Source organism: Carcharodon carcharias, chromosome 15 (genome assembly GCF_017639515.1).
Source record: "Carcharodon carcharias isolate sCarCar2 chromosome 15, sCarCar2.pri, whole genome shotgun sequence".
Lineage (NCBI taxonomy): Eukaryota > Metazoa > Chordata > Chondrichthyes > Lamniformes > Lamnidae > Carcharodon > Carcharodon carcharias.
In genome coordinates, this window is record NC_054481.1 from 88,765,766 (window position 1) to 88,792,937 (window position 27,172).

General features: G+C 45.0%; 1 protein-coding gene across 4 annotated transcripts in view; it reads right to left on the minus strand.

Annotated features, from left to right (window-relative positions):
* The window catches only part of hspg2 (heparan sulfate proteoglycan 2), a 519,883-nt gene extending 501,859 nt beyond the window's left edge, over positions 1-18,024 (minus strand). For all 4 annotated transcript variants that reach the window (XM_041206462.1, XM_041206463.1, XM_041206461.1 and 1 more), the window contains exon 1: positions 17,746-18,024. In XM_041206462.1, coding sequence (XP_041062396.1) covers positions 17,746-17,811 — 66 coding nt within the window. In that variant the 5' untranslated portion in view covers positions 17,812-18,024. The remainder of the gene's footprint in view (positions 1-17,745) is intronic.
* Positions 18,025-27,172: the final 9,148 nt, after the last annotated feature.

The following is a 27,172-nucleotide window of genomic DNA, read 5'->3' on the forward strand; positions in this document are numbered from 1 at the left end:
TAGACCATTTGGGGCTGAGATGAGGAGAAATTTCTTCATTCAGAAGTTGATGAGCCTGTGGAATTCTCTGCCACAGAAGGTTGTGGAGACCAAGTCACTGAATATATTTAAGAAGAAAATAGATAGATTTCTAGACACAAGGCATCAAGGGGACTGGGGAGAGAGCGGAGTACGGAGTTGAGATAGAGGATCAGCCATGATCACACTGAATAGGAGAGCAGGCTCGAGGTTCCCAACAACCTACTCCTGCTCATAGTTCCTATGCTTCTATCCCACCTGCAGTAACTGAATATCATGCTAAAATGAAAACAAAAAGACTTGCATTTATATAGCACCTTTCACAACCTCAAGACGCCCCAAAGCGTTTTACAGCCAATAAAGTACTTTCCTTGTGCAGTCACTGTTTTAACGTAGGGAACATACTAGCTAGTTTATGCATGGCAACAAAATGACATGTATATACTATAGAGCAGGATAGCAGGGAGTACTCCCTGCTCTTGTTCAAACAATGCTTCTACATCCACCCAAGGTGATAGGCCTTGGTTTAACGGCCCATTTGAAAGACGGCATCTCTGATAGCACAGTATTCCCTCCATACTGTGCTAATGTGTTGGTCTAGATTACATGCTCAAATCTCTGGAGTCTGAGGTGAGAATGCCACCATTGAGTCAGAGCAAGCCTGTTTCAACCATATGGTACATTCCCAAACCTGTGGTTTCCTCCAATCTCACAGCAGTCAATATCTCTGTCACAGTTATTTCCTCTGAATTATGCTGTTATTCCTGAGGTTTAATTTCAGAATTAATTTAAGAATGCTTTGCTCAAAAATTTACCAGAGCCATCTCACAATCATGCAGATATGTGACAGAATTTTCATTTTTACATCTGTGGGGCTATGAAATGGTTGTGGTTTTTTTTATAGCTTGGTCGTGGTTTTTATAAACCAATGTCTCTTAATCCCAATACGTACATGAGTAATCTGCAGGTAGTTTTAAGCTTTGTTTCTGAATTCATCTTTTGTCTTTCCTCATACAAACCTACCGGTTGACATGGAAACCATGCATCCCCATCTCATGTTCTATGTAAATATAATTAAAGCAGTCTGGACATGTCCCTATACCAAATGTTTACATCAGCCCCTTTGTGCTGCTGATTGATCTGTGATGGTCCATTTTATCCCATCATAAACCATCCATTATAAAATAGTTCTCTCAACCTGTAGCCAGGACATGTCAATTTAGAATACACATTCCTCCACTTATCTTATTATAGCCTCTGATCCTCCTTCCCCAAGTTTTCAAATTAAAAAACTGCTGGAAGCTCACTCAGCAAGTGAACAGGCTGAGCTATGCACACCATCAAAGTGCCAGTGTGTAACTGCCAAAGGAGCAACAAGGTGAGTGGTCCTTTTCAGCCATCAAGAGTACCCCCCCGCCACCCCCCGACCTTGCAATCCTAAATATACTAGCGCCAGCTCAGCAGTAGCCCAAGTTAGAAGGTCATGAGTTGAAGTGCCACTCCAGAGACTTGAATCTGCCCTCTCAGGTGAGCATGAAAGATATGAAAGATCCCATGGCAGCTTGAAGAAGAGCAAGGGAGATCTCTCCGGTCTCCTGTTGCTCAACCAAGGTCGCCAAAACAGATCTGGTCATTATCTCATCGCTATTTATGGGGGTTTACTATGTGAGAATTGGCTGCCATGTTTCCCCACATCATCCTGACTGTGAAACTATTTGAGGTCCCTGAGAAATTGAAAAGAGCTACAGAAATGCAAGCTTATTCTTCGTTTGTTGAATCCAATAAAAGAAACAACACCCAGGAAACATTCACATTTTAAACATTCTGTATAAAACCACACCGCTATATCATTCCTGGATGGGCAGAAGGGCACATGAGTGGATTAGAACAAGAGCTTGGAAATCAAAACGGTTGCTAAGTACAGTCAGAGAGAGAATGATAGACAAGTACAGCCATTGGAAATAAAGACCTGACAGCCTTGTCCTGGCAGCAATGGAAGAATAAATTGAGGGTAAAAGCAGAAGAGGAGGAAGAAAATTCAGATGGGTGGATAACATTGAGACATGGGCTGAGGGAGGATTGAAGAGAATCACAGAAGCAAGACAACGCCAACGGCCCCACTAAGGCTACGGTGACAATGAACCAGAAACTTCATTTCCACACTTAAATGGTTTCAAAAAGTTACAAGTCAAAAAACACCAGACTTAAAAGCATTACTAAATTCTAACTATACCAATGTGCAGGGAGCTTCCCTCCTCCACTCGGCCTTTGCTCTGGCAGTTCCAACATCAGCAGACAGTGGTGCCCTGACTCATACTGCAACAGTTCAACCATCAAGCTGCATCTTGCAACACAATGAACAGTCAAACCACACACCATCATTATACAATCAAATAAATTGCTCTGGAATGATTGTTCTGCAGCCGAGAAAACCTCAATTCCACCTGCAATAAAGAAATGTCTGTATTGCTGCCCTTTTCAATATACACACACACACACATACACACACACACACACACACACACACACACACACACACACACACACACACACACACACACACACACACACACACACACACACACACACACACACACACACACACACACACACACACACACACTTACGTGAGGTCAGAATTAGAGCTGGTTTGGCTGAAAGCAGACAGGTATTCACCCTTTGCAATGAACAAATCACCCCGACCCTCACCCCGCTCGGAGTGAGGGTTGGGAACCATGGCATACTGGTAATGCCACCAGACTAGTAATCGAGGCTGATGCTCTGGAGACAGGGGTTCGAATCCCATCATGGGAGCTGGTGGAATTTAAATAAATCTGGAATTTAATAACACTGATTGCCAGAAAAACCCATCTGCTTTACTAACGTTCCTGAGGGAAGGAAATCTGCTGCCCTTATCAGGTCTGGCCTACATGTGACTCCAGGCCCACAGCAATGCGGTTGACTCTTAACTGCCCTCCAAAATGGCCTAGCAAGCTATTCAGTTGTATTAAACTGCTACAATATCCACAAAAAGAAATGAATCCAGACGGACCAACCGGCATTGATCTAGGCACCAGAAACGACAACGGCAAATCCTCCTTCTGAAGTCCCGCTTACTAACATCTGGGGGCTTGTGCCAAAATTGGGAGAGACCACAAAATTGTCCCACAGAACAGCCTGACATAGTCATATTCTGAGAATCACACCTTACAGGCAATGTCCCAGGCATCAACATCACCAACCCTGGGTATGTCCTGTCCCAATGGCAGGACAGACCCAGCAGAAGTGGCACACTGAGCTAGACAGTCAGGAGGGAGTTGCCCTGGTAGCCCTCAACATCAACTCTGGACCTAATGAAATCTCATGGTATCAAGTTAAACATGGGTAAGGAAACCTCCTGCTGATTAGCACGTACCATCCCCACACCCCGCCACTCAGGTAATGAATCATTGCTCCTCCTCAACTGGAGGAAGCACTGAGGGTGGCAAGGGTGCAGAATGCACTCTGGGTGGGAACTACAATGTCCAGCACCAACAGTGGCTCTGTAGACTGAGCTGGCCGAGTCCTGAAGGACATAGCTGCTAGGCTTTGTATGTGTGGCAGGTAGCGAAGGAACCAACAAGAGGTAAAAACCTACTTGATCTCATCCTCACCAACCTGCCTGCCACAGATGCATCTGTCCATGACAGTATCGGTAGGAGTGACCACCACATAGTCCTTGTGGAGACAAAGTCCCGCCTTCACATTGAGGATACCCTCCATCGTGTTGTGTGGCATTGCCACCATGCTAAATGGGATAGATTTTGAACAAATCTAGCAACTCAAGACTGGGAAACCATGAGGTGCTGTGGGCCATCAGCAGTAGAATTTGTACTCAACCACAATCTGTAACCTCACAGCCTGGCATATCTCCAACTCTACTTATACCATCAAGTCAGGGATTTAACTCTGGTTCAATGAAGAATGCAGGAGGATTTATCAGGAGCAGCACCAGGCATACCTAAAAACAAGGGGTCAACCTGATGCGATAACACAGGGCTACTTGCGTGCCAAACAAAGAAAGCGACGTTCGATGGACAGAGCTAAGCGATCCAAACTCTGCAGTCCTGCCACACCCAGTCGTGAATAGTGTTGGACAATTGAACAACTTCACTGGAGGAGGAGGCTCCACAAATATCCCCATTCTCAATGATGGGGGAGCCCAGCACATCAGTGCAAAAGACGAGGCTGAAGCATTTGCAACAACCTTCAGCCAGAAGTGCTGAGTGGATGATCCATCTCGGCCTCCTCTGGAGGTCCCTAGCATCATAGATGCCAGTCTTCAGCCAATTCCATTCACTCAACATGATATCAAAAAAAGGCTGAAGGCACTGGATCCTGCAAAGGCAATGGACCCTGACAACGTTCTGGCAATAGTACTGAAGACTTGTATTCCAGAACTTGCCACACCCTTAGCCAAGATGTTCCAGTACTGCTACAAAACTGGCATCTACCCGGCTATGTAGAAAATTGCCCAGATATGTCCTATACACAAAAAACAGGACAAACCCAACCTGACCAATTACCTCCCCATCAGTCTACTCTCGATCATCAGTAAAGTAATGGAAGGGGTCATCAACAGTGCTATCAAGCAGCACTTACTCAGCAACAATGTACTCACTGACATTCAGTTTGGGTTCTGCCAGGGCTACTCAGCTCCTGATCTCATTACAACCTTAGTTGAAACATAAACAAAAGAGTTGAACTTGAGATGTGAGATAAAAGTGACCGTCCTTGAAATCAAGGAAGCATTTGATCAAGTGTGGCATCAAGAAGCCTGAGCAAAACTGGAGTCAATGGGAATCGGGGGAAAACTCTCCACTGGCTGGAGTCATACCTAGCAGAAAGGAAGATGGTTGGGATTGTTGGAGGTCAATCATCTCAGTTCCAGGACATCACTGCAGAAGTTCCTCAGGGTAGTGTCCAAGGCCCAAGCATCTTCAGCTGCTTCATCAGTGATCTTCCTTCCATCATAAGGTCAGAAGTGGGGATGTTCGCTGATGATTGCACAATGTTCAGCACCATTCACAACTCCTCAGATACTGAAGCAGTTCATGCCCATTTTGTTCGGCGGTGACAACATTCAGGCTTGAGTTGATAAATAACAAGTAACATTTGTGACCCCCACATTCCATGAAAGAGTAAAATAAAATTGCAGGACAGGAGGACAATTTAATGATCGGAAAAGCTAAGCCCAACCCCTGTCCACACTGGCAAGGGTGTACTCAAGTTCCAAAACTGGTTCCACTCAGCAGGGGAGCCCAGAGCAATAAATGTAAGATCAGCACAAATTGAATAAATGAAGAATTTAAGAGGAACATCTTTACAGAGAGATTGGGGAGAATGTAGAATGAACTATTACAGGGAATAGCTGTGTCAAATACTCTCCCTGTATATTTTACGTAAAAAGGATCTATAACATCTGCTATTATCTTACCCAGACATGGCTTACCCTAAACAAAAACAGAATTACCTGGAAAAACTCAGCAGGTCTGGCAGCATCGGCAGAGAAGAAAAGAGTTGACATTTCGAGTCCTCGTGACCGTTCAACAGAACTAGGTGAATCCAAGGAAAGGGGTGAAATATAAGCTGGTTCAAGGTGTATGGCTTACCCTATAATAGGTCCAACTATAATCACTGATTTCCCAAATCTCTCAGCAAATCCAAACTTCAGAGAACTCCCCCACTTAATTATGTGCTTTCCAGCACATCTGCCTTTTATTTCCTCCAATTGTTTATTTTATTACTGTACTTCTTCACTTGATTTGAAGCCACATTTAGGGTCAAGGATTTTGCTGTCAAAGGGTAGTTCTGATTAAAGAGTATTTCTATGTTGAACAGTTAACTCGCACTGGAAGAGAGTTATGTATATTAAAAGGCATAAAGTTACTCTTAGCCACTTTCATTGTCTTTGTTCAAAAAAATACATTTTGATTGTAATAAAAATTAGTTACTTTCCATGTCCAACATTGAATTTATGTCCATGGTTTCCATACATTTCTCCAGCCTGCAGAACTCTTGGAAATAGCTGGCAGGCAAGTGTATGTTGAAGCTCTCATTGTGAGGCAGATAAGCTGCTGGAGTCTTCAAGGGAATTAAACACAAATAACACCAAAATATCAAATAAAAAACAGTATTTTTTCATTTTTGCTCTCCACATTACTCTGTAATCTCCACATCTCACCTGGCTCAGAACCAGGCCTCCTCAATGCAATTGACAGCTTGTCTCAGTCTGCATCACTCACCTCGGAGTCAAACATTTCTGGCCTAAAGGCACGACCCAAAAACATTGCATTAGGTGGAAACTTGACAGCAGTGCTGGGGTTTATTACAGTGTCGAGGCAGCGCGGCAGTGCTGGGGTTTATTACAGTGTCGAGGGAGCGCGGCAGTGCTGGGGTTTATTACAGTGTCGAGGCAGCGCGGCAGTGCTGGGGTTTATTACAGTGTCGAGGGAGCACGGCAGTGCTGGGGTTTATTACAGTGTCGAGGGAGCACAGCAGTGCTGGGGTTTATTACAGTGTCGAGGCAGCGCGGCAGTGCTGGGGTTTATTACAGTGTCGAGGGTGCGCGGCATGACTGGGGTTTATTACAGTATCGAGGGGGCGTGTCTGTGCTGGGGTTTATACAGTGTCGAGGGAGCATGTCTGTGCTGGGGTTTATACAGTGTCGAGGGGGCATGTCTGTGCTGGGGTTTATACAGTGTCGAGGGAGCGCGGCAGTGCTGGGGTTTATTACAGTATCGAGGCAGCACGGCAGTGCTGGAGTTCATTACAGTGTCGAGGCAGCGCGGCAGTGCTGGGGTTTATTACAGTGTCGAGGCAGCGCGGCAGTGCTGGGGTTTATTACAGTGTCGAGGCAGCGCGGCAGTGCTGGGGCTTATTACAGTGTCGAGGCAGCGCGGCAGTGCTGGGGTTTATTACAGTGTTGAGGCAGCGCGGCAGTGCTGGGGTTTATTACAGTGTCGAGGGAACGCGGCAGTGCTGGGGTTTATTACAGTGTCGAGGGAGCGCGGCAGTGCTGGGGTTTATTACAGTGTCGAGGGAGTGCGGCAGTGCTGGGGTTTATTACAGTGTCGAGGCAGCACGGCAATGCTGGAGTTCATTACAGTGTCGAGGGAGCGCGGCAGTGCTGGGGTTTATTACAGTGTCGAGGCAGCACGGCAATGCTGGAGTTCATTACAGTGTTGAGGCAGCGCGGCAGTGCTGGGGTTTATTACAGTGTCGAGGCAGCGCAGCAGTGCTGGGGTTTATTACAGTGTCGAGGCAGCGCGGCAGTGCTGGTGTTTATTACAGTCGAGGGAGCACGGCAGTGCTGGGGTTTATTACAGTGTCGAGGGAGCACAGCAGTGCTGAGATTTATTACAGTGTCGAGGCAGCGCGGCAGTGCTGGAGTTCATTACAGTGTCGAGGCAGCGCAGCAGTGCTGGGGTTTATTACAGTGTCGAGGGAGCGCGGCAGTGCTGAGGTTTATTACAGTGTCGAGGCAGCGCGGCAGTGCTGGGGTTTATTACAGTGTCGAGGCAGCACAGCAATGCTGGGGTTTATTATAGTGTCGAGGCAAAGCGGCAGTGCTGGGGTTTATTACAGTGTCGAGGGAGCACGGCAGTGCTGGGGTTTATACAGTGTCGAGGGAGTGTGGCGGTGCTGGAGTTTATACAGTGTCGAGGGAGTGTGGCAGTGCTGGGGTTCATACAGTGTCGAGGGAGTGTGGCAGTGTTGGGGTTTATTACAGTATCGAGGGAGCGCGGCAGTGCTGGGGTTTATTACAGTGTCGAGGCAGCGCTGCAGTGCTGGGGTTTATTACAGTGTCGAGAGAGCCCGGCAGTGCTGAGGTTTATTACAGTGTCGAGGCAGCACGGCAATGCTGGGGTTTATTATAGTGTCGAGGCAGCGTGGCAGTGCTGGGGTTTATTACAGTGTCGAGGGAGTGTGGCAGTGCTGGAGTTCATTACAGTGTCGAGGGAGTGTGGCAGTGCTGGAGTTCATTACAGTGTCGAGGCAGCACGGCAGTGCTGGGGTTTATTACAGTGTCGAGGGAGTGTGGCAGTGCTGGAGTTCACTACAGTGTTGAGGCAGCCTGGCAGTGCTGTGGTTTATTACAGTGTCGAGGCAGCGTGGCAATGCTGGGGTTTATTACAGTGTCGGGGGACTGTGGCAGTGCTGGGGTTTATTACAGTGTCGAGGGAGTGTGGCAGTGCTGGGGTTTATTACAGTGTCGAGGGAGTGTGGCAGTGCTGGGGTTTGGTGTTGGCCCGAATGCTGGCAGGGCAGCAGACACAAGCTCCCCCACAAGCCCTATCTAATCCTGACACAGAAGCAAATCGCCGTTCCTTCATCCTCGAACTCCCTCCCTAAGAGCACTTAGGTTGCCTTCATGGACTCCACCGGTTCAAGTAGGCAGCTCACCACCATCCTCTCAAGCACAAACAGCGATGGGCAAACAGGCTGTCCTGGCCCTTAATAGTCCCATCTCATAAAAGAAAAAAAAAAAAAATTTCCAACCTATCACTGGCCCTCTATCCAGCTCTACCTGTCCTACACACACCCCCCCCCCACCCCCAACCAGCTTATATTTCACCTCTTTTCTACTTTTCCTTAGTTCTGTTGAAGAGTCATACGGACTCAAAACATTAACTGTGTTCCTCTCTGCAGATGCTGTCAGACCTGAGTTTTTCCAGGTATTTGTGCTTTTGTTTTGGATTTCCAGCATCCACAGTTTTTTGCTTTTATCTTAAAAAAATTCCTGGCACACACCAACTATTCCTGTCTCTAAATCTCAGCATTAATTCATCACTTTTTTCAACTTCAATTCGAATCTAACATAACATTGTTGTTGCTCAATCAACTCCCCCAAAATTTACTTTTAAGAAAAGAGCTTCCATACAGTCGCACATTCCAGCTTTATTGAAGCCACAGGGCAGAGTAACCACTTATCACTGGTGTTTGAAAGTTAACCGCTGAGACCCAGACAATATTCTCTGGCATACAGGCTTAAATGAAGTCTGAACACGCCTGGCCAGGTGACAGAATCCTTGATTTCAGCTTCCCGAACCCTTCCCTATCCGGTTTCTTTCCTTTCAGACATACCCTATCCTTCCTCTGATCTCAGAGCTGTGGAATGCCTGGGGATACTCGGCCTGGGTTTTTACGATGGAGCCAAGGCTTTCCACCCATGCAGGGCTGGGGGCTGATGGAGCAGCAGCACACAGCAAAATGTTGGATTTTCTCAATGTCCAAAAAAAAACCCAGTAAAACATAAGGATTCCATGACGGGTGGCAGGGGTGGTGGTGATGGTGGGGGGGTTGCTGCTCCTTCAGAGAGTGAAATAAAAATTGTAGTCGGCAAGTGGTATTTTTCGGGTTATAATCGCTTTGGTTTAAACAAACAGGAAAACACTAATAGAATTTACTGGAAAAATAAGACATTGTTAGAAACAAGGAACAATTAGCTGAACACAAATCTGCAGCAAACTCAAATCCAAAGCATATAATAATATTCTTCAAAATCATTCATAAAGGCCATGCTATAATTAGCTTCCACTGTTTACCTGCAGTTAGAAGATTTAAAACAAAGATTACAGGCATTTTATTTCTGCAGACAATCATATAAAGCTATCTCGTATCTGTGTTGCAACGGAACCAGGTTCATGTGTCAGGGGAGATCGGGCAAAATGCTCTTATGCATGGAGTTATGATCTGGGACGTGCTCCCTGACAGAATAGTGGAAGCACGCATGATGGGCTGAACGGCCTCTATCTGTACTCTTATGATTCTGTAAATCGGACATGAATGCTTAACTAAACACAAGGCAATACAACCATATGAATTCGGAGCAGGAGTAGACCATTCAGTCCCTCAAGCCTGTTCTCAATAAGATCATGACTGACCTGATTGTGGCCTCAACTCCACATTCCCACCTACCCCACCCTGCATAACCTATATGAACTAACATAAGATCACTCTTGGCAAACCAACAATTCAGGCACTCTAAATACAACATTCCCCTGGTCTATTTCTCCCAGAGTCTTGACAGCAACAGTTGATGCTAGATAGTCTCACAAGAAGCTCACTCAAAAGGCCATAGATCCAGCTAGAATGCTTCTGAGGTGCTGGCAGCCTATTTGTAGTTTCTTTCCCCTTAATATAAATATTATGAGCTGTGAATTCTTCAAAAGCTTACCTTCAAAGCAGCAGATTATTGATCTCCTGTAACTCGATGGCAATAGCAAAAATGTTTACCCACTCTAATAATCTAATCTTTTAAGTCCCTCCAATGGCTTGAGAATGCTGTTTGCATTGCTATTAAGGTGAAATTATTACTTTTCACTCACTTATGGAAAGCCCAGCCAAGCTACATGACAAGAGCAGACAGGCAACTAGCACTCAGGACCTCTCCTATTGTCTGTTTTGATTCCTGGAACACAACAGGTGACAGCTCTACAGGCTTCACAACAAATCTTGAAGGTTTCACCCCCTTTTGCAAAACGTGACTAAAATAAGCCCCATGTTAAGCAATATTCGAGTATTGTTTTATTAAGGCAACTGCGCACAGAGCCATTTTATAGACTGCACAGACTGATCAATCCCTTGGGCCAACCATGCCTGGTTGAAGTCCACACAGATTTAGCTGCCAAATCCACGGATGTTTCCCCAGCGTTAATTCCAGCTTGGCTTCAGCACAAAGTGCTCAGGATCCTGTTAACATCACAGCTAGCATCTATTCACAGTATTGGCGCAGCACAGAAAGGGGCCATTTGGCCAGACAAGTCTGTGCTGGCTCTCTCAATGAGCAATATACCTAGTGCCTCCATGTTCTCCCTACAACCCTTATTACAGTGTCGAGGGAGCATGGCAGTGCTGGGGTTTATTACAGTGTCAAGGGAGCGCGGCAGTGTTGGGGTTTGGTGTTGGCCCGAGTGTTGGCAGGGCAGCGGACAGAAGCTCCCTTGCAAGTCCTACCTAATCCTGACAGAGAACCAAATCGCTGTTCCTTCATCATCGCTGGGTCAACATCCTGGAACTCAAGTGCATTCATCTTTTTCAGATAATAATCGAATTCCCTTTTGAATGCCTCAATTGACCCTGTCTCCACCACGCACAGACAGTGCAGTCCAGATCCTAACCACTCACTGTATGAAAACATTTCTCATGTTTCCATTGCTGCTTTTGCCAATTACCTTGAATCTTTGCCCTCTCGTTCCCAATCCTTCCCCCAGTGGGAACAGTTTCTCCTATCTACTCTGTCCAGACCCCTCATGATTTTGAACATCTCTATCAAGTCTCCTTTCAACCTTCTCTTCTCCAAGGGAAACAATCCCAACTTCTCCAAACTTTCTAATGAAGTTCCTCATCCCTCGAACCATTCTCGTGAATCTTTTCTGTTGAACATGGTAAATATCTAAAGACTTGTGTTTTGCCATCTAGAATGAATGGTTCATTAGTCTGTAGGGCTGGTTTCTTTCCAGTTTTAATTCTATAAGGATTTGGAGGCAAATATAGATTCTATAAGTTGTCTTTCTAAATTAGATATTTTTTATATGGCGATGTGACCAACATTGAGAATTTTCACCAAAGGTACCTTGGAGAACTCCTCTCTCCTATTAATGCAGACTTTCTGTTAATCAATCAAGTCAATTTTCAGCCTAAATCATATGTGTGTTGTTTCCTTCTCACTTTAGTGATCAGGTGTGATCCTGGTCTCCTGTATTATCCCCAGTGTGTAGCTCACTGATAAATGCCTTCATTTACCACCCTAGAATCTGCTATCCCAGTCTGCCTGCAAATACGGTCCCATTCCAGTTCTACTGGAGTGAGAGCTTGCCAATGCGAGTGGATTTTATTGTTGTGCATAGAAGAAGTATCTGGAGATGGCCCGAATCTCCGTAATTAAAATTTTTTGCCCCTGTCTTGGGCATACATACTGGCCAGTCAAACGTTTGAATGTGAGAGATCAGCCAATGGTTTAAGTGAATGTGAGAGATCAGCCAATGGTTTAAGTGAATGTGAGAGATCAGCCAATGGTTTAAGTGAATGTGAGAGATCAGCCAATGGTTTAAGTGAATGTGAGAGATCAGCCAATGGTTTAAGTGAATGTGAGAGATCAGCCAATGGTTTAAGTGAACGTGAGAGATCAGCCATGGTTTAAGTGAATGGCAAAACAAGCTCAAAGAGCTGAAGGGCTTTCTCCTGTTCTCAATATGTTGAAAGGCGCCATGCACTAACTAGCCCACAATTATAAGGGCCGCTTTGTACAGTAAAATTAGCTTTTCCAAAAACACTGCATCATAGAAAGAAGATTCAGTTACAGTAATTTTCAAAAGAACTTGTTTGAGCATGGTGTCAAAGGCCTGACGAGATGATTTCTAAGACTTGGGTGGATTAACAACTGCCACCACCTCTCCTGAAGATGGACTTATTGGGGTTCTGGTCTGTGACCATCAACTCTTCAGCACCTCAGCCAACAGACCATTCAATTGTGAGTCACAGTGAGGCACTAAGCACTAGGAGGGTGGTCAATCCTGTGCTTACCTCATGTTCCTGTACACATACTTTCTCGTCAGATCTACTGCCGCCACACTCCTTCCCCACTTCCCCAACCCCTGCATCCAGCCTAGGACACAAGCCAGCTCAACAGAAACCAACTGAGATAATACAGACCAAGAGTCAATTCTTGAACATGTGCATTATGTAAAGCAGAACAACAGACAAGGCAGAGCAAACCAAGCGAACACCTCAGGTTTCTGAAAGGAACAATACATTCCCCATGATACAAGTTAAGGATTATGACATTTCTTTGGTTCTTGGACTGAATTGACATGCACACCAGTCATAGTTACTTGTAATCTAATTTTCATCTTTTTCTTGGTATTTTTCGGTACTCTCTTTGTCTCTCTACCATATCAGCTCAAATCGGGACGGCATCAACTTTGGATTACAATCAAAAGATTGACATTCTGTCAGTCACTGTGATTATCCATCCATATTATTCCCTTCCCCATCTCAGCGAGAGAATATTCTTACAGATCGCTAACCAGCAGTTTTCTCGCTCTCACCAAGTTACCCATCAGCCTGAGCTCACTAACCTACTGTGCCTCCCAGCTGACCAATGTCTCCATTCTAAAACTCTCATCCTTGTTTTCAGGGCCCTCCATGCCTTGATCCTTCCCTTTCTCTGTAACTTTCGCCAACCCTGCAACCCTCCAAGTTCTCTTCTCCAATTCTGGCCTCTAGTGCGTCCTGGATTTTAATCACTCCACCATTGACAACCATGCCTTCAGTTACCTGGTTCTGAAATTCCCTCCCTATTCCTCTCCAGCTCTATCTCTGCCTTTCAAACACTCTTTGAAACATACCTCTAATCAAGTTTTTGGTCACCTATCCTAATATCTATCACCTCACTTACTTGCTTTGCTGTCAATTTTCTTCCTGAAAAAAACCTTGACATGTTTTACCACATTAACAATTATATATAAATGCAAGTTATTTCTGTTGTCTGGTTGAGACTGCACTTGGATGTATACAGTAGGTGGCTCAGCCGGGTATACAGGTATAACATGGCTAGAACTCCAGGAACTGAAGATCAATCTCCAGGACACTGCTCCATGCAACCCTGGAGACAAATCATCGGTACATTAAAAATGATTTAAAATAAAATTTCTTCGAACATTTCTCTTCATCAGATATAAAAATATTGAAAATGGAGAAACAAGGCTGTTTGGCTGACAGTCAAGCCTCATCGAATTGGGTAGAGTCGTCTTGCTTTCCAATTGGCTTGGGAAGGCAGTGCGTCACAAGGATGCATGCGTTGGTCAATTAATGGCTGCAGTGTGGGGGCAAGTCATGTGATGAAATCTCCAGGAATATATTTAATTGCAGTTGGCAACCGTAGACATGGCAGAAAGCTAGTCAGTATATCTTACACTGTCTTAACCCTATTGTAAAATACACAATCGTGTCATAGCTGTCTACAATGACAATAGCTGCTATCTTGAATACAAAAAGCACCCGTCACTATACAAATAGATACTGAAAATGGATGCCAAGGCAGATGGAATGAGAATAGGATTACCAAAGCCTACAGCAGAGATGGATTTACAGGAGCTTCTTTTCAATTGGAGATGTTTAGGAAGGGAGGTCCAAAGAATAAGACCAATGAAGTTAAAAGCTACAACATCAATGATGCATCAAATAGATGCAGAAAGAGCCAGAAGAATCAGCAGACCACGATAGGAGGGGTCAAGGCCATGGAGAGATTTCTAGATGAGAATAAGGATTTTAACTTTAACAGCTGAGGGATGGCAAGCAAGTAGCAGAAATTAGTGCAATTGTGATGTGCAACAGGGATGTAATGTGCACTGGATACATCCAGAGTGTTGGACAAGTTCAAGTTCATTAAAGTTGGATTATGAGGGGATTCCAAGATGAACATTAGAGTAGACAGGATCAGCATGACAAAAGGCAACAGCCTTTATGCTGAGGTAGGCTTGAAGGACTGCAATATTCCAGAGGTAAGCAATGTTTCAAAAAGTGGAGGTAAGTAGCCTTAAGAGACAGAGTTTAACTGGAGTTCGGAGGATACGGTGATTAGTGGTAATGTCATGGTCATAGTAATCCCACGGCCCAGGCTGGTGCTCTAGGGACATGGATTCAAATCCCACCATGACAGCTGGTGGAATTTGAATTCAATTCATAAAATCTGGAATATAAAATTAGTAACTAGAATGGTGACCATGAAGCTATCATCGATTGTTCATCTGGTTCAGTAATGCCGTTTAGGGAAGAAAATCTGCGGTCCTTACCTGGTCTAGCCTACACGTGACTCCAGACCCCACAGCAATGTGGTTGAATCTCAACTGCCCTCTGAACTGACCTAGCAAGCTACTCAATTCAAGAGCAATTAGGGATGAACAACGAATGTTGGGCTTGCCAGTGACACCCACATCCCATGAAAGAATTTTTTTTAACAAACTCAGTGCCAGTGAGAGCAGCAAGATTGCAATCATGACCCTTCGACAGAACTTGAGTTCGAGTCCAAGAAAGAGTTGAAATATAAGCTGGTTTAAGGTGTGTGTGTGGGGGGCGGAGAGATAGAGAGACAGAGAGGTGGAGGGGGGGGGTGTGGTTGTAGGGACAAACAAGCAGTGATAGAAGCAGATCATCAAAAGATGTCAACGACAAGTCGTTGACAGAACTCAAGTTCTGTCGAAGGGTCATGAGGACTCGAAACGTCAACTCTTTTCTTCTCCGCCGATGCTGCCAGACCTGCTGAGTTTTTCCAGATAATTCTGTTTTTGTTTTGGATTTCCAGCATCCGCAATTTTTTTGTTTTTATTATTGCAATCAGTATAGTTCAGATCAAAATAAGAGAATAGAGTCGTTGGCAAGTGTAGAGACCAGCAGGGGCATTATGTTGGCCTCAGTCTTTCTGATGATGAGCTGAAGGAAGTTATGATTCATCAAGAACTTAATGTTGGACAATTATTTAAGCATGGAGGCTGTGAAGAGCTTGAAAGGGGTGGTAGTGGTGAGGTAATGCTCAGCACCATCAGCCGGTGAGTCCAACCTGACCCTATTCTTTTGGATGATGTCATCAAGGGGCAGCAAAGCAGACGAGGAAGAGGGGGGAGTCAGAGACAGACTCTTAGACAATAGTTGGAGATGGTGGTGTTGGAATAGAAAAACGTACTAATCGAGGAGATGCTCTGGCTGCCTTCAGAAGGTGAAGGGATAGTGACACAATACCCAAGCAGCTCGACAGTGTTGTAGAACAGAAGGAGCAGGGTTAATCATACTGATTGTAGTGAAAAGGTCGAGGGAGGGACGGTGGGCTACAATTTGCTCATGATTTCAGCCAGCAATGTTTCACTGTTGTATGAATGGCAGAAGTCAGACTCGAGAGATTCACATGATGCCATGTACATTCGAACAACGACCTCCCAAACTCTGACCTCCTCCCTACATTCACTCATGACAGAGAGTCATGCTGGAGTTATCACTCCGCCTGCACCAGCACTGCAAAAGAATGACCATTTCTAGAAGTGAATATATAAAGCAGGAGGGCCCATTGGCAACATTGACAGAAGCAGGAAACTGGCCACTGATCAGACACCCATTACAGGCGCCGCCAGTCAAAGCCAATGAAGAGGAGAATGAGGGAGCAGGGGTGTGAGGGGAAAGGTGCAGATGTGAGTGCAATGGCCATCTGATCCCCTGCTGTCAGTTTACTGCCTCCACCATAGTCTCTTTGGGCTATGCCAACAGCCTCAAATACAATCATAGCCTACTAAGTTTCCAGCAGGGGGCACTAGATTGCATTCAAGATCACACAACCATAATCATTGCTTATCCGTCCCCACCCCGACCATCATCATTCATGCCCCAGGGGCACAGAAACCAAATGGAGACCCCTTACTCAACCTTCAGTGACCATCAAACTCAGCACAGAGCAGGGTTCAAATCTGCAACCCTCCCAACCTGGAGGACTGATCATGCTTACCAGCAGAGCTATTTGGAGAGTTAAGACAGAATGTGCAGACTGGTTTCACATTCTGCTTCTGAATTACTTTTAAGGGTTCTTTAAGCAAGGTCATGTAATAAAGAGGAAATGTAACAGAGCTGTAACTTTGTCAAGGCTGGATTAACAAGGTTCACACCTTTTCCAGAAATCACCCTGAGTTTTCACAAAGCTTCAATTCACGACTGTCAGAACAACTGTACTGAGATACATAGCCTGCACTTTCAGATTTCTAAGACGTGACTGAAGACAGGTCCTGTGAATAGACTTGAATTTGCTCCACCGGTGCACCGGGGGGTGGGGTTGGGGTTCGCAAAAGTTATGAAAGCCTGGCATTACAATTCAGTTTGAAGAGCTAAACCAGATCAGTGAAAAGATTCAGAAACAGGCTCGAGGTTTCTGCCCAGACTCTTCCCACCATAAGCAACTTTCTTGATGTGTGCAGTCAGCTCCCCCCAATCCCGCCAAACCCCCAGCCATGCAGGCTGCAGGGGGGTCCAGAATGCATCCAGTTGAGCTGATAAAGCAGGAGCCCAGTTGGATGCAAAAATGATATCTGGTCTGTAACCTGCTGAGGAACACCAGCACAGAGTACTGGAACTCAGTGGGTTTCTAAGGGCCCCCTGAAGTGAGTATAAATCTTGCAACATCTAAACACATTACCCAAATCATTCAGGAACCAATTTAATTATTCCCAGTGATTTACAGTTTAACAGTCTCTCTCTTTTTTGGCTTTAGTGTTTTATTGCAATCGTCCTTTCAAACTACAAACAGTCGTATAGCATCGTAAGAAACATATGTATGTAAAAATAATGAGGCCGGGGAGGTGGACAGACTGATTTAGAGGAAACTCTATGAATAGGTTTTAAGGCATAGCAACAGTTCCAGGCTGGATAAAATTAGCCTTTACTGCTAGCTGGTAGCATTTTTACACAAATACACTCAAGGATTTGAGTTTGGGAAGGTACAACCTCAAACTTTCCCCTAAGCCCGGGCTGGGAGGTTGGGCACCAAATTTTGCATAACTTCTTCAGAAGTTTGTGAAAACTTTTTTTTTGGGGGGGGGGAGGTGGTGGTGGTTACTTTTGGAAAGTCGCCCTCCCGCGCCACGTTAAATGAGCTCAAGACCCACCGAGAAACGCAAGAAAAGAAAAAGCGGGGACACTTGTACTCACACAGGAGAGGAAAAGAACTTGGATGAGGAGTCGCCAGTGAAGCAGCGAAACTTTTCTCCGGCCCATTTCTCTTCTGTTCTGTTCTCTCTCTCTCTCCCAACCCAAACTCCTCACAAAAAGTTCCCGGTAACCGGCCGCTGGGGCTGGGAGAAGAAAGTGAATCAAAGTCCTTGAGTGCAGCTGTCCCGTCTCTGCTTCTTGCTCCAGCTTTGGACAAAGTTCGCCCGCACCCTCCCTCCCAGCCTGAGCTTCAGTCTTTCCTCAGTCAGATTCCCAGGAATGGCTTTCCGGACTTTCCGGACTGGATTTTCCGGAACCGGAGTTAACTTCTATTTCCCCACCAATCCATGGATCCCATTGTCCCCAGCAACTTTCCAATCTCAAAATGGTTTATCTTCCTATTTGTTAGCTCCTTTCTGGGGTGGGGGGAGAGTGAGGTGGTGTCTCAATGGGTAGCTCTCCCACCCCCTGAGTTTGAGAATTGAATCCCACATGGCAGACTCAAGTGCTTGGCTCACTGAGGGAGGGCTGCACTGCCGAAGGTGCCAGCTTTCAGATCAGAATTTAAACTGAGGTCCTGTTTACCTGGTGGGAGTTGTTCGGACTCGAGGCGTTGGCTGTGTTCCTCTCCACAGATCCTGTTGGACCTGCTGAGTTTTTCTAGGTATTTTTTGTTTTTGTTACTGTTTACCTTACTTAGGTGAATGGAAAGGACCCCAAGGCATTATCCCAGTAAAGAAAAGGCTTGCATTTAAGTAGCACATTTTGTAACCTCTGGATGTTTCAAAGTGCTTTACAGCCAGTGAAGTGCTTTTTGAAGTGTAATCACTGTTGTGGGTTGATCGTCAACCTATAAATCCTTCCAATGTGCCTGATGGCAGGTAGTAAATGCGGGAGAGTTTTCTGTTCAGTCATACTGCAGAAGGCAACGGCAAACCACTGCAATACTTTGCCAAACATCATCATGGACCAACCCAATCAACATTTATGGTTGCCAACACCATCTTAGGGCATGGTAGCTCAAGGAGGAGTCACTATCATAATGTAGGAAACGTGGCAGCCAATTTGCGCACAGCAAGCTCCCACAAACATTAACATAATAATGACTTGAAAATCTATTTTTTGTGACATTGATTGAAGGATAAATTTTGGCCATGACATTGGGATTACTCTCCTGCTCTTCTTCAAAATAGTGGCACGGGAGGGTAGACAGGGCCTCGGTTCAATGTCTCCTCTGTAAGCCCTGGAGTTGGACTTGAACTCAGAACCTGACTCAGAGGCAAGAGTGCTACCAACTGGGCATGGCTGACACTCAATATTTATCAATATATATCCCTCAACCGGCACCACTAAATCCAATCATCAGTCCTTATCATTCTTTGCGAGACTTTGCTGAGAACAAATTGGCTGCCACATTCCCTACAATACCTATACTTCAAAAGTACTTCATGGGGCTGTAAAGCACTTTGACACATTCCAAGGTTGTTAAAGGCAGTATAGATAATTGCAAGTATTCGCCATTTAACTTGTCTCACTTCCTCCAAATGAAAGATGTAGTTATGGGTACCCGCATGGACCTCAGCTATGCCTATCTTTTTGTGATGAATGTGGAACACTCCTTGTTCCAGTCCTACTCAGGTCCCCTCCCACAACTCTTTTTCCAGTACATCAATGACTGTATCGGTGACACATCATGCTCTCATCTGGACCTGGAAAAATTCATCAATTTTGCTTCCAAGTTTCATCCCTCTCTCACCTTCACATGGTCCATCTCTGACACTTCCCTTCCCTTGCTTGACCTCTCTGTCTCCATTTCTGGCGATCGACTGTCCACCAATAGACATTACAAGCCCACCAACTCCCACAGCTACCTCGACTACACAGTCTCACACTCTGCTTCCTGTAAGGATTTCATTCCATTCTTCCAGTTTCTCATCTGTTCTGATGATGCTTCTGACATAGAACCATAGAAAAGTTACAGCACAGAAGGAGGCCATTCAGCCCATCTTGTCCATGGCAGCCCAAGGACACCCAGGTGCCCTTTCTAATCCCACCTTCCTGCACCCGGCCCATAGCCCTGCAACTTACAGCACTTAAGGTGCAGATCCAGGTACTTTTTAAAAGAGTTTAGAGTTTCTGCATCTACCACCAACTTGGGCAGCGAATTGCAGACACCCACTACCCTCTGCATAAAAAAGTTCTTCCTCGTGTCCCCCCTACACCTTCTGCCACTTATCTTGAATCTATGTCTCCTGGTTCTAGAATTCTCCACCAAGGGAAACAACTTTTTCCTGTCCACTCTATCTATTCCCCTCATAATTTTGTACACCTCAATCAAGTCACCTCTCAGCCTTCTTTGTTCTAAGGAAAATAACCCCAACCTATCCAATCTCTCCTCGTAGCTACACTTTTCTAACCCTGGCAACATTTTTGTAAACCTCCTCTGCACTCTCTCCACAGCTATTATGTCCTTCCTGTAATGTAGTGGCCAGAACTGCACACAATACTCCAGTTGTGGCCTCACCAGTGTTTTATACAATTCCAACATTATATCCTTACTTTTATATTCTATACCTCTGCCAATGAAGGAGAGCATTCCTAAGCCTTCTTTACAACCTTGTCTACTGGAACTGCTGCCCTCAGGGACCTGTGTACTTGTACACCAAGATCTCTCACTTCACCTACCCCTCTTACCTTCCCATTTATTGTGTAATCCCTGTAACTGTTTGACCTCCCTAAATGTATGACTTCACACTTGTCTATGTTAAAATCCATCTGCTACTTTACCGCCCACTCCACCAACCCGTCTATATCGTTTTGGAGATTATGGCTATCCTCTACACTATCCACTACTCGGTCAATCTTTGTGTCATCTGCAAATTTCCCAATCATGCCCCCCAGTTCACATCCAAATCGTTAATATATAACACAAACAGCAAGGGTCCCAATACCGAGCCCTGTGGAACACCACTTGAGACAACTTTCCATTCGCAAGGGCATCCATCGACCATTACCCTTTGTTTCCTGTTACAAAGCCAACCTTTTATTCAGTTTGACACATTACCCTGAATCCCATGGGCTTTTACTTTCCTGACCAATCTGCCATGTGCGACCTTGTCAAATGCCTTGCTAAAATCCATGTACACAATATCCACTGCACTACCTTCATCAACCCTTTTTGTCACTTCCTCAAAGAATTCAATCAAATTTGTGAGACAAGACCTTCCTTTAACAAATCCATGCTGACCATCCCTGACTAGCCCATGCCTTTCCACACGACAGTTAATCCTATCTCTCAGGATTGATTCTACTAATTTGCTCACCACTGATGTAAGACTAACTGGCCTATAATTGTTTGGCATTTCCTTTGATCCCTTTTTAAACAATGGAACCACGTTTGCATTTCTCCAGTCCTCCGGTACCTCCCCTGTATCTAGTGAAGATTGGAAAATCATCCTCAGAGCATCGGCTATCTCCTCCCTGACTTCCTTCAGCAACCTCGGAAACAATCCATCTGGCCCTGGTGACTTATCAACTGTCAAGGATTTTAACCCTTCGAGTACTTCCTCTCTCTTTATGACTATCCCGTCCAATATCTCACAGTGTTCCTCCTGAACTACTGTATCTACATCCTCCCTTTCCTTTGTAAACACAGAGACGAAATATTCATTCAAAACCCTTCCCATAGCCTCTGCAACTACACATAAGTTTCCATCTTCATTTCTGATAGGTCCCACTTTTTCCTTAACTAACCTTTCAGCATTAATGTATTGGTAAACCATCTTTGGGTTATCTTTAACTTTACTAGTTAATCTTTTTTCATACCCTCTCTTTGATTTCCTTATTTCCTTTTTTACTTTGTCCCTGCACTTCCTATATTTGTCTAGGCTATCTGCAGTGCTTAGTTCTTTGTGCCTTTCGTACGCTTTCTTTTTCTGTTTGATCTTCCCCTGTATTCCTCTAGACAACCAGGGGGGTCTAGATTTGGCAGTACCACTCTTATTTTTGTAGGGGAGATGTCTACTTTGTATAATTAGGATCTTGCTTTTTAGTGCCTCCCCCGGTTTTCCATTGTTTTATCCTCTAGCAGTGCTGTCCAGTCCACCTCAGCCAAGTCCCTTCTCGTTTCTGCAAAATTTGCCTTCCCCAAGTTCAAGACTTTTACTCCTGCCTTATCTCTGTCCTTTTCCATGGTAATGCTAAATCTAACTGAATTGTGATCACTCTCCCCGATATGGTCACCAACTGTCACTTCACCCACTTTCCCTTCTTCATTCCCCATGACTAGGTCTAGAATTGCATCTCCTCTCATTGGGTTTGTCACTAATTGGTTGAAAAAAATTTCCTGGACACACTGGATGAATTTGTCTCCCTCAGTGCCCCTTATATTGTTTGAATGCCAGTTGATATTAGGATAGTTGAAGTCTCCTACTATTATTGCCCTCTTGTTCTTACAAGCAGAAATTTGCCTACATATTTGTTCTTCTATCTCCCTTTCACTATTTGAGGGTCTGTAGTATGCTCCCAGTAGTGTGACTGCCCCTTTTTTATTTCTAAGCTCAATCGATAAAGCCTCGTTTGTTGACCAATTTGGTATATCATCCCTTCTCACAACTGGAATTGATTCTTTAACCATTAATGCTACCTCCCCCTCCTTTTTTGTCTCCTACTCTATCGTGTCTGAAGACTCTATAACCAGGGATATTAAGCTGCCAGTTTTGTCCCTCCTTTAGCCACATTTCCGTTATAGCAATGACATCCTGCTGCCACGTGTCTACCTGTACCCTTAACTCATCTACCTTGTTTGTAATACTCCTTGCATTGATGTGTAAACAGTTTAACTCCGTCAATTTCCCTCGCTGGACACTTTTTAAACCTTGTTTCTCCTGTAACTCCATGTCTATCACAACGTCCCTAGCTAATGTTCTACCTCCATTTTTCTGATCTGAACCTGACCTATCTGATCCTACTTCTGGGATCCCATCCCTCTGCCACGCTAGTTTAAATACTCCCTAACAGAACTAGCGAAAGCCCCCGCAAGGACACTGGTCCCAGCTCTGCATGGGTGCAGCCTGTCTGGTTTATACAGGTCCCACCTTCCCCAGAACCGGTCCCAGTGCCTCAAGAATCTGAATCCCTCCTGGCTACACCATCTCTCCAGCCACGTGTTCATTTGGTCAATCCTCTTATTCCTGCTTTCGCTAGCACATGGAACTGGGAGTAATCCTAAGGTTACTACATTTGAGGTCCTGCATTTTAATTTATCTCCTAACTTCTTGTACTGAACTTGCAGGTCCTCATCCCTTAATTTATCTATGTTGTTGGTACCGATGTGTACCACAACCACTTGCTGTTTACCTTCCCTCCCCAGAACGTCCTGCAGCCGCTCGGTGACAGCCTGAACCTGGCACCGGGGAGGCAACATACCATCCTTAATTCACGTTTGCATCCACAGAAGCATCTGTCTGTGCCCCTAACTATTGAATCCCCTATCACTATAGCCCTGCCACTTGTTTTCCTCCCACCCCTCTGAGCAGCACAGCCCCCCACGGTGCCATGAACTTGGCTGTTGCTGCTTTCCCCTGAAAGGCCATTCCCCAACAGTATCCAAAGTGGTATATCTGTTAGAAAGGGGGATGACCACAGGGGACTCCTGCACTACATTCCTGAGTCTTTTACTGTTCCTGATGGTCACCCATTCCCTCTCTGCCTGTGTAATCTTCACCTGTGGTGTGACCACCTCGCTAAACATTATCCACGATTTGCTCAGCATTGCGGATGCTCCACAATGAGTCCACCCGCAGCTCCAGCTCCAAAATCCGGTTAGCTAGAAGCTGCATTTGGACACACGTTCTGCACACATGGTCACCAGGGATGCTGGAAGCGTCCCTCATTTCCCACATCCTGCAGGAGGAGCATATCACGGGTCTGAGTTCTCCTGCCATGACGTACCTCTCGATTAAACTAGTTACTCCTTTAAAAAATACACTAGCTCAGGGCCTTATTTATGTTAGTTGGGAAACTTGATTCTTGACTAATTATACTTGTACAGGACTACTCTATATATTTTTTAAGCTCCTACCTCAGTATTAAGCAATGAATTACTTTAACAGATTGAAAAAAAAGACTCACCAGGATTTATTCACCAACCAGCTGCTTTTTTTTAAAAATCCACTTTCAGAAGAGTGTCCCTCGCAGGTCTGGTGCACTCCTGAAGGTACTGCCTCTCCTTCTCTCTCTTTTTTTTTGGTTTGAGGAGGAGGGAGGGATGGAAATACAACAGCAATATAATGTTTGGGACTATTCCGTTCTTTGACAGTGCGTCCTCCTCGATCCCCTTCTGAGTTGCGGTGACCGCGCTGTCTTCTCCCAGAATGTTTCTCAGTCACTTCTCACTACGGCCCTCTGTTAGATGCTCTTCCTCCTGTTGAGTGCAAGGGCCCATCTCCTCGATCCCCTTCTGAGTTGCGGTGACCGCGCTGACTTCTCCCAGAATGCTTCTCAGTTACTTATCACTACCGTCCTCTGTTGGATGCTCTTCCTCCTGTTGAGTGCAAGGGTCCTTCTCCTCAATCCCCTTCTGAGTTGTGGTGAATGCGTTGACTTCTCCCAGAATGCTTCTCAGTCACTTCTCACTACCACCCTCTGTTGGATGCTCTTCCTCCTGTTGGCTGGATGCTCTTCCTTTTTCCTCAGCCAAGGACTTCCCCCCACCACTGTGGTTGACAGGGCTGTCATCCATGACCAACTCATTCCCCACGCTTTTACTCTCACCCCTCCCCGTCTCTCCCAGAACCATGATAAGCTTCTCATCATCCTCAATTTCCACCCCACCGGCCTCTGTATTTAAAAGATCATCCTCCGCCATTTCCGCCAACTCAAGCATGATGCCACCACCAAACACATCTTCCCTTCACCTCTCTGTCAGCATTCCAAAGGGACTGTTCCCTCCGTGACACCTCGGTCCACTCCTCTATCACCTCCAACACCTCGTCCCCTTCCCAAGGCACCTTCCCATACAAACACAGGAGGTATAACGCCTGCCCCTTTACCTCTTTCCTTCTCTCTGTCCAAGGCCCCAAACACTCCTTCCAGGTGAAGCAGTGATTTACTTGCACTTCTTTCAATTTGGTCTACTGTAGTCGCTGCTCACAATGCAGTCCCCTCTATACCGGGGAGACTAAATGCAGACTGAGTCACAGCTTTGTCGAATGCTTATGCTCAGTCCACAAGCATGACCCAGACCTTCTTGTCGCTTGCCATTTCAGTTTACCATCTTGCTCTCATGCTCACATTTCTGTCCTTGGCCTGCTACAATGTTCCTGTGAAGCCCAATGCAAACTGGAGGCACAGCACCTCATCTTCTGAGCAGGCACTTTACACCCTTCCGGGCTCAACATTGAGTTCAACAACTTCAGACCATGAACTCTGTCCACCCAAAGTGCCGGTCTGTGACTGTATCTTGTTTTCACATTTTTGCTTTCAGACAGTTCTAGTAACACATAATGCTATTTTCCTTTCAGACAGTGTGGACCTTTATTCCATTATTAACACCTGCATTAGTCTTTAATATATCATCACCACTCCCTTCGTTTTGTGTTCCATGACATCTTTGTCATTTAATCTCTCCTGACCTCCAACCTATTCCTGAACTTCCATTTTGCTCCACCTGACTCTACCCACTTTCTCAACAGCATAAAACCCATCACATTTCTACCTCTCTCCAGTTCTGATGAAGGGTCGTTTCAGACTCGAAACATTAACTCTGTTTCTCTCTCCGCAGATGCTACCAGACCTGCAGTGTTTTTCCAGCATTTTCTGTTTTTCTTCCTAATTGCTTATTGTACCATCATGCCCTACACACTCTGAAGAGGTGCAAAATGTAGGGTGTGCATCCCCAAGGTGTTGGATCTGGAGCTGCTGTCACTCACCTGCTTGTGACCAGTTACAGACAGACATTATTAAATGTCCAGGGGAGGTCACCTGCTTGTTTTCTCACTGGAGAAATGGTTCTTGTGTTGGAGAAGCTGGGGAGGGGAGGAAACAATGTGAAGGGAAGAAAATGAAATTGGTGGAAGTTTCTCATTTTCAGAGACACTTTGAAAAACCAAAGAAACCAACCCTCACATATTAAAGTTTAAGGCATAATATTAATGAATAATTCAAGTGATAATGGGAATATTGACTTAACCTTAGGCCACACCGTCCCTCTTTGACATAATACCATTCCTTTTATTAAACCTCTTTGAAGTACTGTGCAATTTTTAAAATTAAAGATGTTGTATTAATGCAAGCTGTTCTTTTATAACACATGATTAATAGCAGTTAATGAAAATATGTTTGTTGGTGAAATATATTGACAAACATAAAATGCTACATCCAAGGGATAGTGCTGGACAAAACTCACACGTAAAGTATTGGATCTTGGGTGGAAAATCTCCTGCTGAATTTCTAAATCATTCTTAGAAGAGCCAGAAGATTTTAAGCCACAGCAGTGATTCAGTAATTAAGCTAAAAGCTAACTTAGCCATTGCTGAGCCGAGTCAGCTTGCTGGTACCAGAAACTCCATTCTGAGGATTTTAATGGAAAACCTTGTAGCTGAAGCAACCAGTCACTATCCTATAATCTTCAACTGTGAGAAGCAGAATCAACTTTCCTATTTTCTTCTAAGGGCTTCTGATACCATTAACTTACGTTTTGCTTGGAATCGAGAGACAGAGAGGTGGTTAATCATGAAGAAACACTGTGAATACTTGTCAGAAAGTAATCCACACAGTCCCTGCAATTTTTTGATTATCAAATGGATTAGTGGCTACAGTCTGAGATTAATCCAGTCTGTTTGCAAACCTGGTGTCACATTTGAACCTGAGATAAGCTTCTGACCTCATATTGGTGCCACCACTAAGACCACTTTTTTCTCCTCCCATAATATCAACTGACTTCACCCTGTCTCAGCTCATCTGCTGTTGAAACCCTCATTCATGCCTTTGTTATCTCAAGACTCGACTATTCCAAAGCACTCCTGGCTTTTATTTTTCACATTCTACCTTCTGTAAACTTGAGGTCATCCAAAATTCTGCTGCCTATATCTTAACTGGCACTGATTCCCATTCATCTATCACCCCTGTGCTCACTGCGCTACACTGGCTTCCGGTCAAGCAATGTCTTGATTTTGAAATGCTCACCCTTTTTTTTAAATCACTCCATGGCCTTGTCCCCTCCTTATCTCTATAATCTTTTCCAGCCCCATAGCCCTCTGAGATATCTGTGCTCCTCTAATTCTGGCCTCTTGAGCGTCCCTGATTTTAATCACCCCACCATTGCTGCCTGCACCTTCAGTTGCCTCAGACCTGAACTCTGGAATTCCCTCCCTAAACCTCTCTGACTCTATACCTCACTTTCTTCCTTTAAGATGTTCCTTAAAAC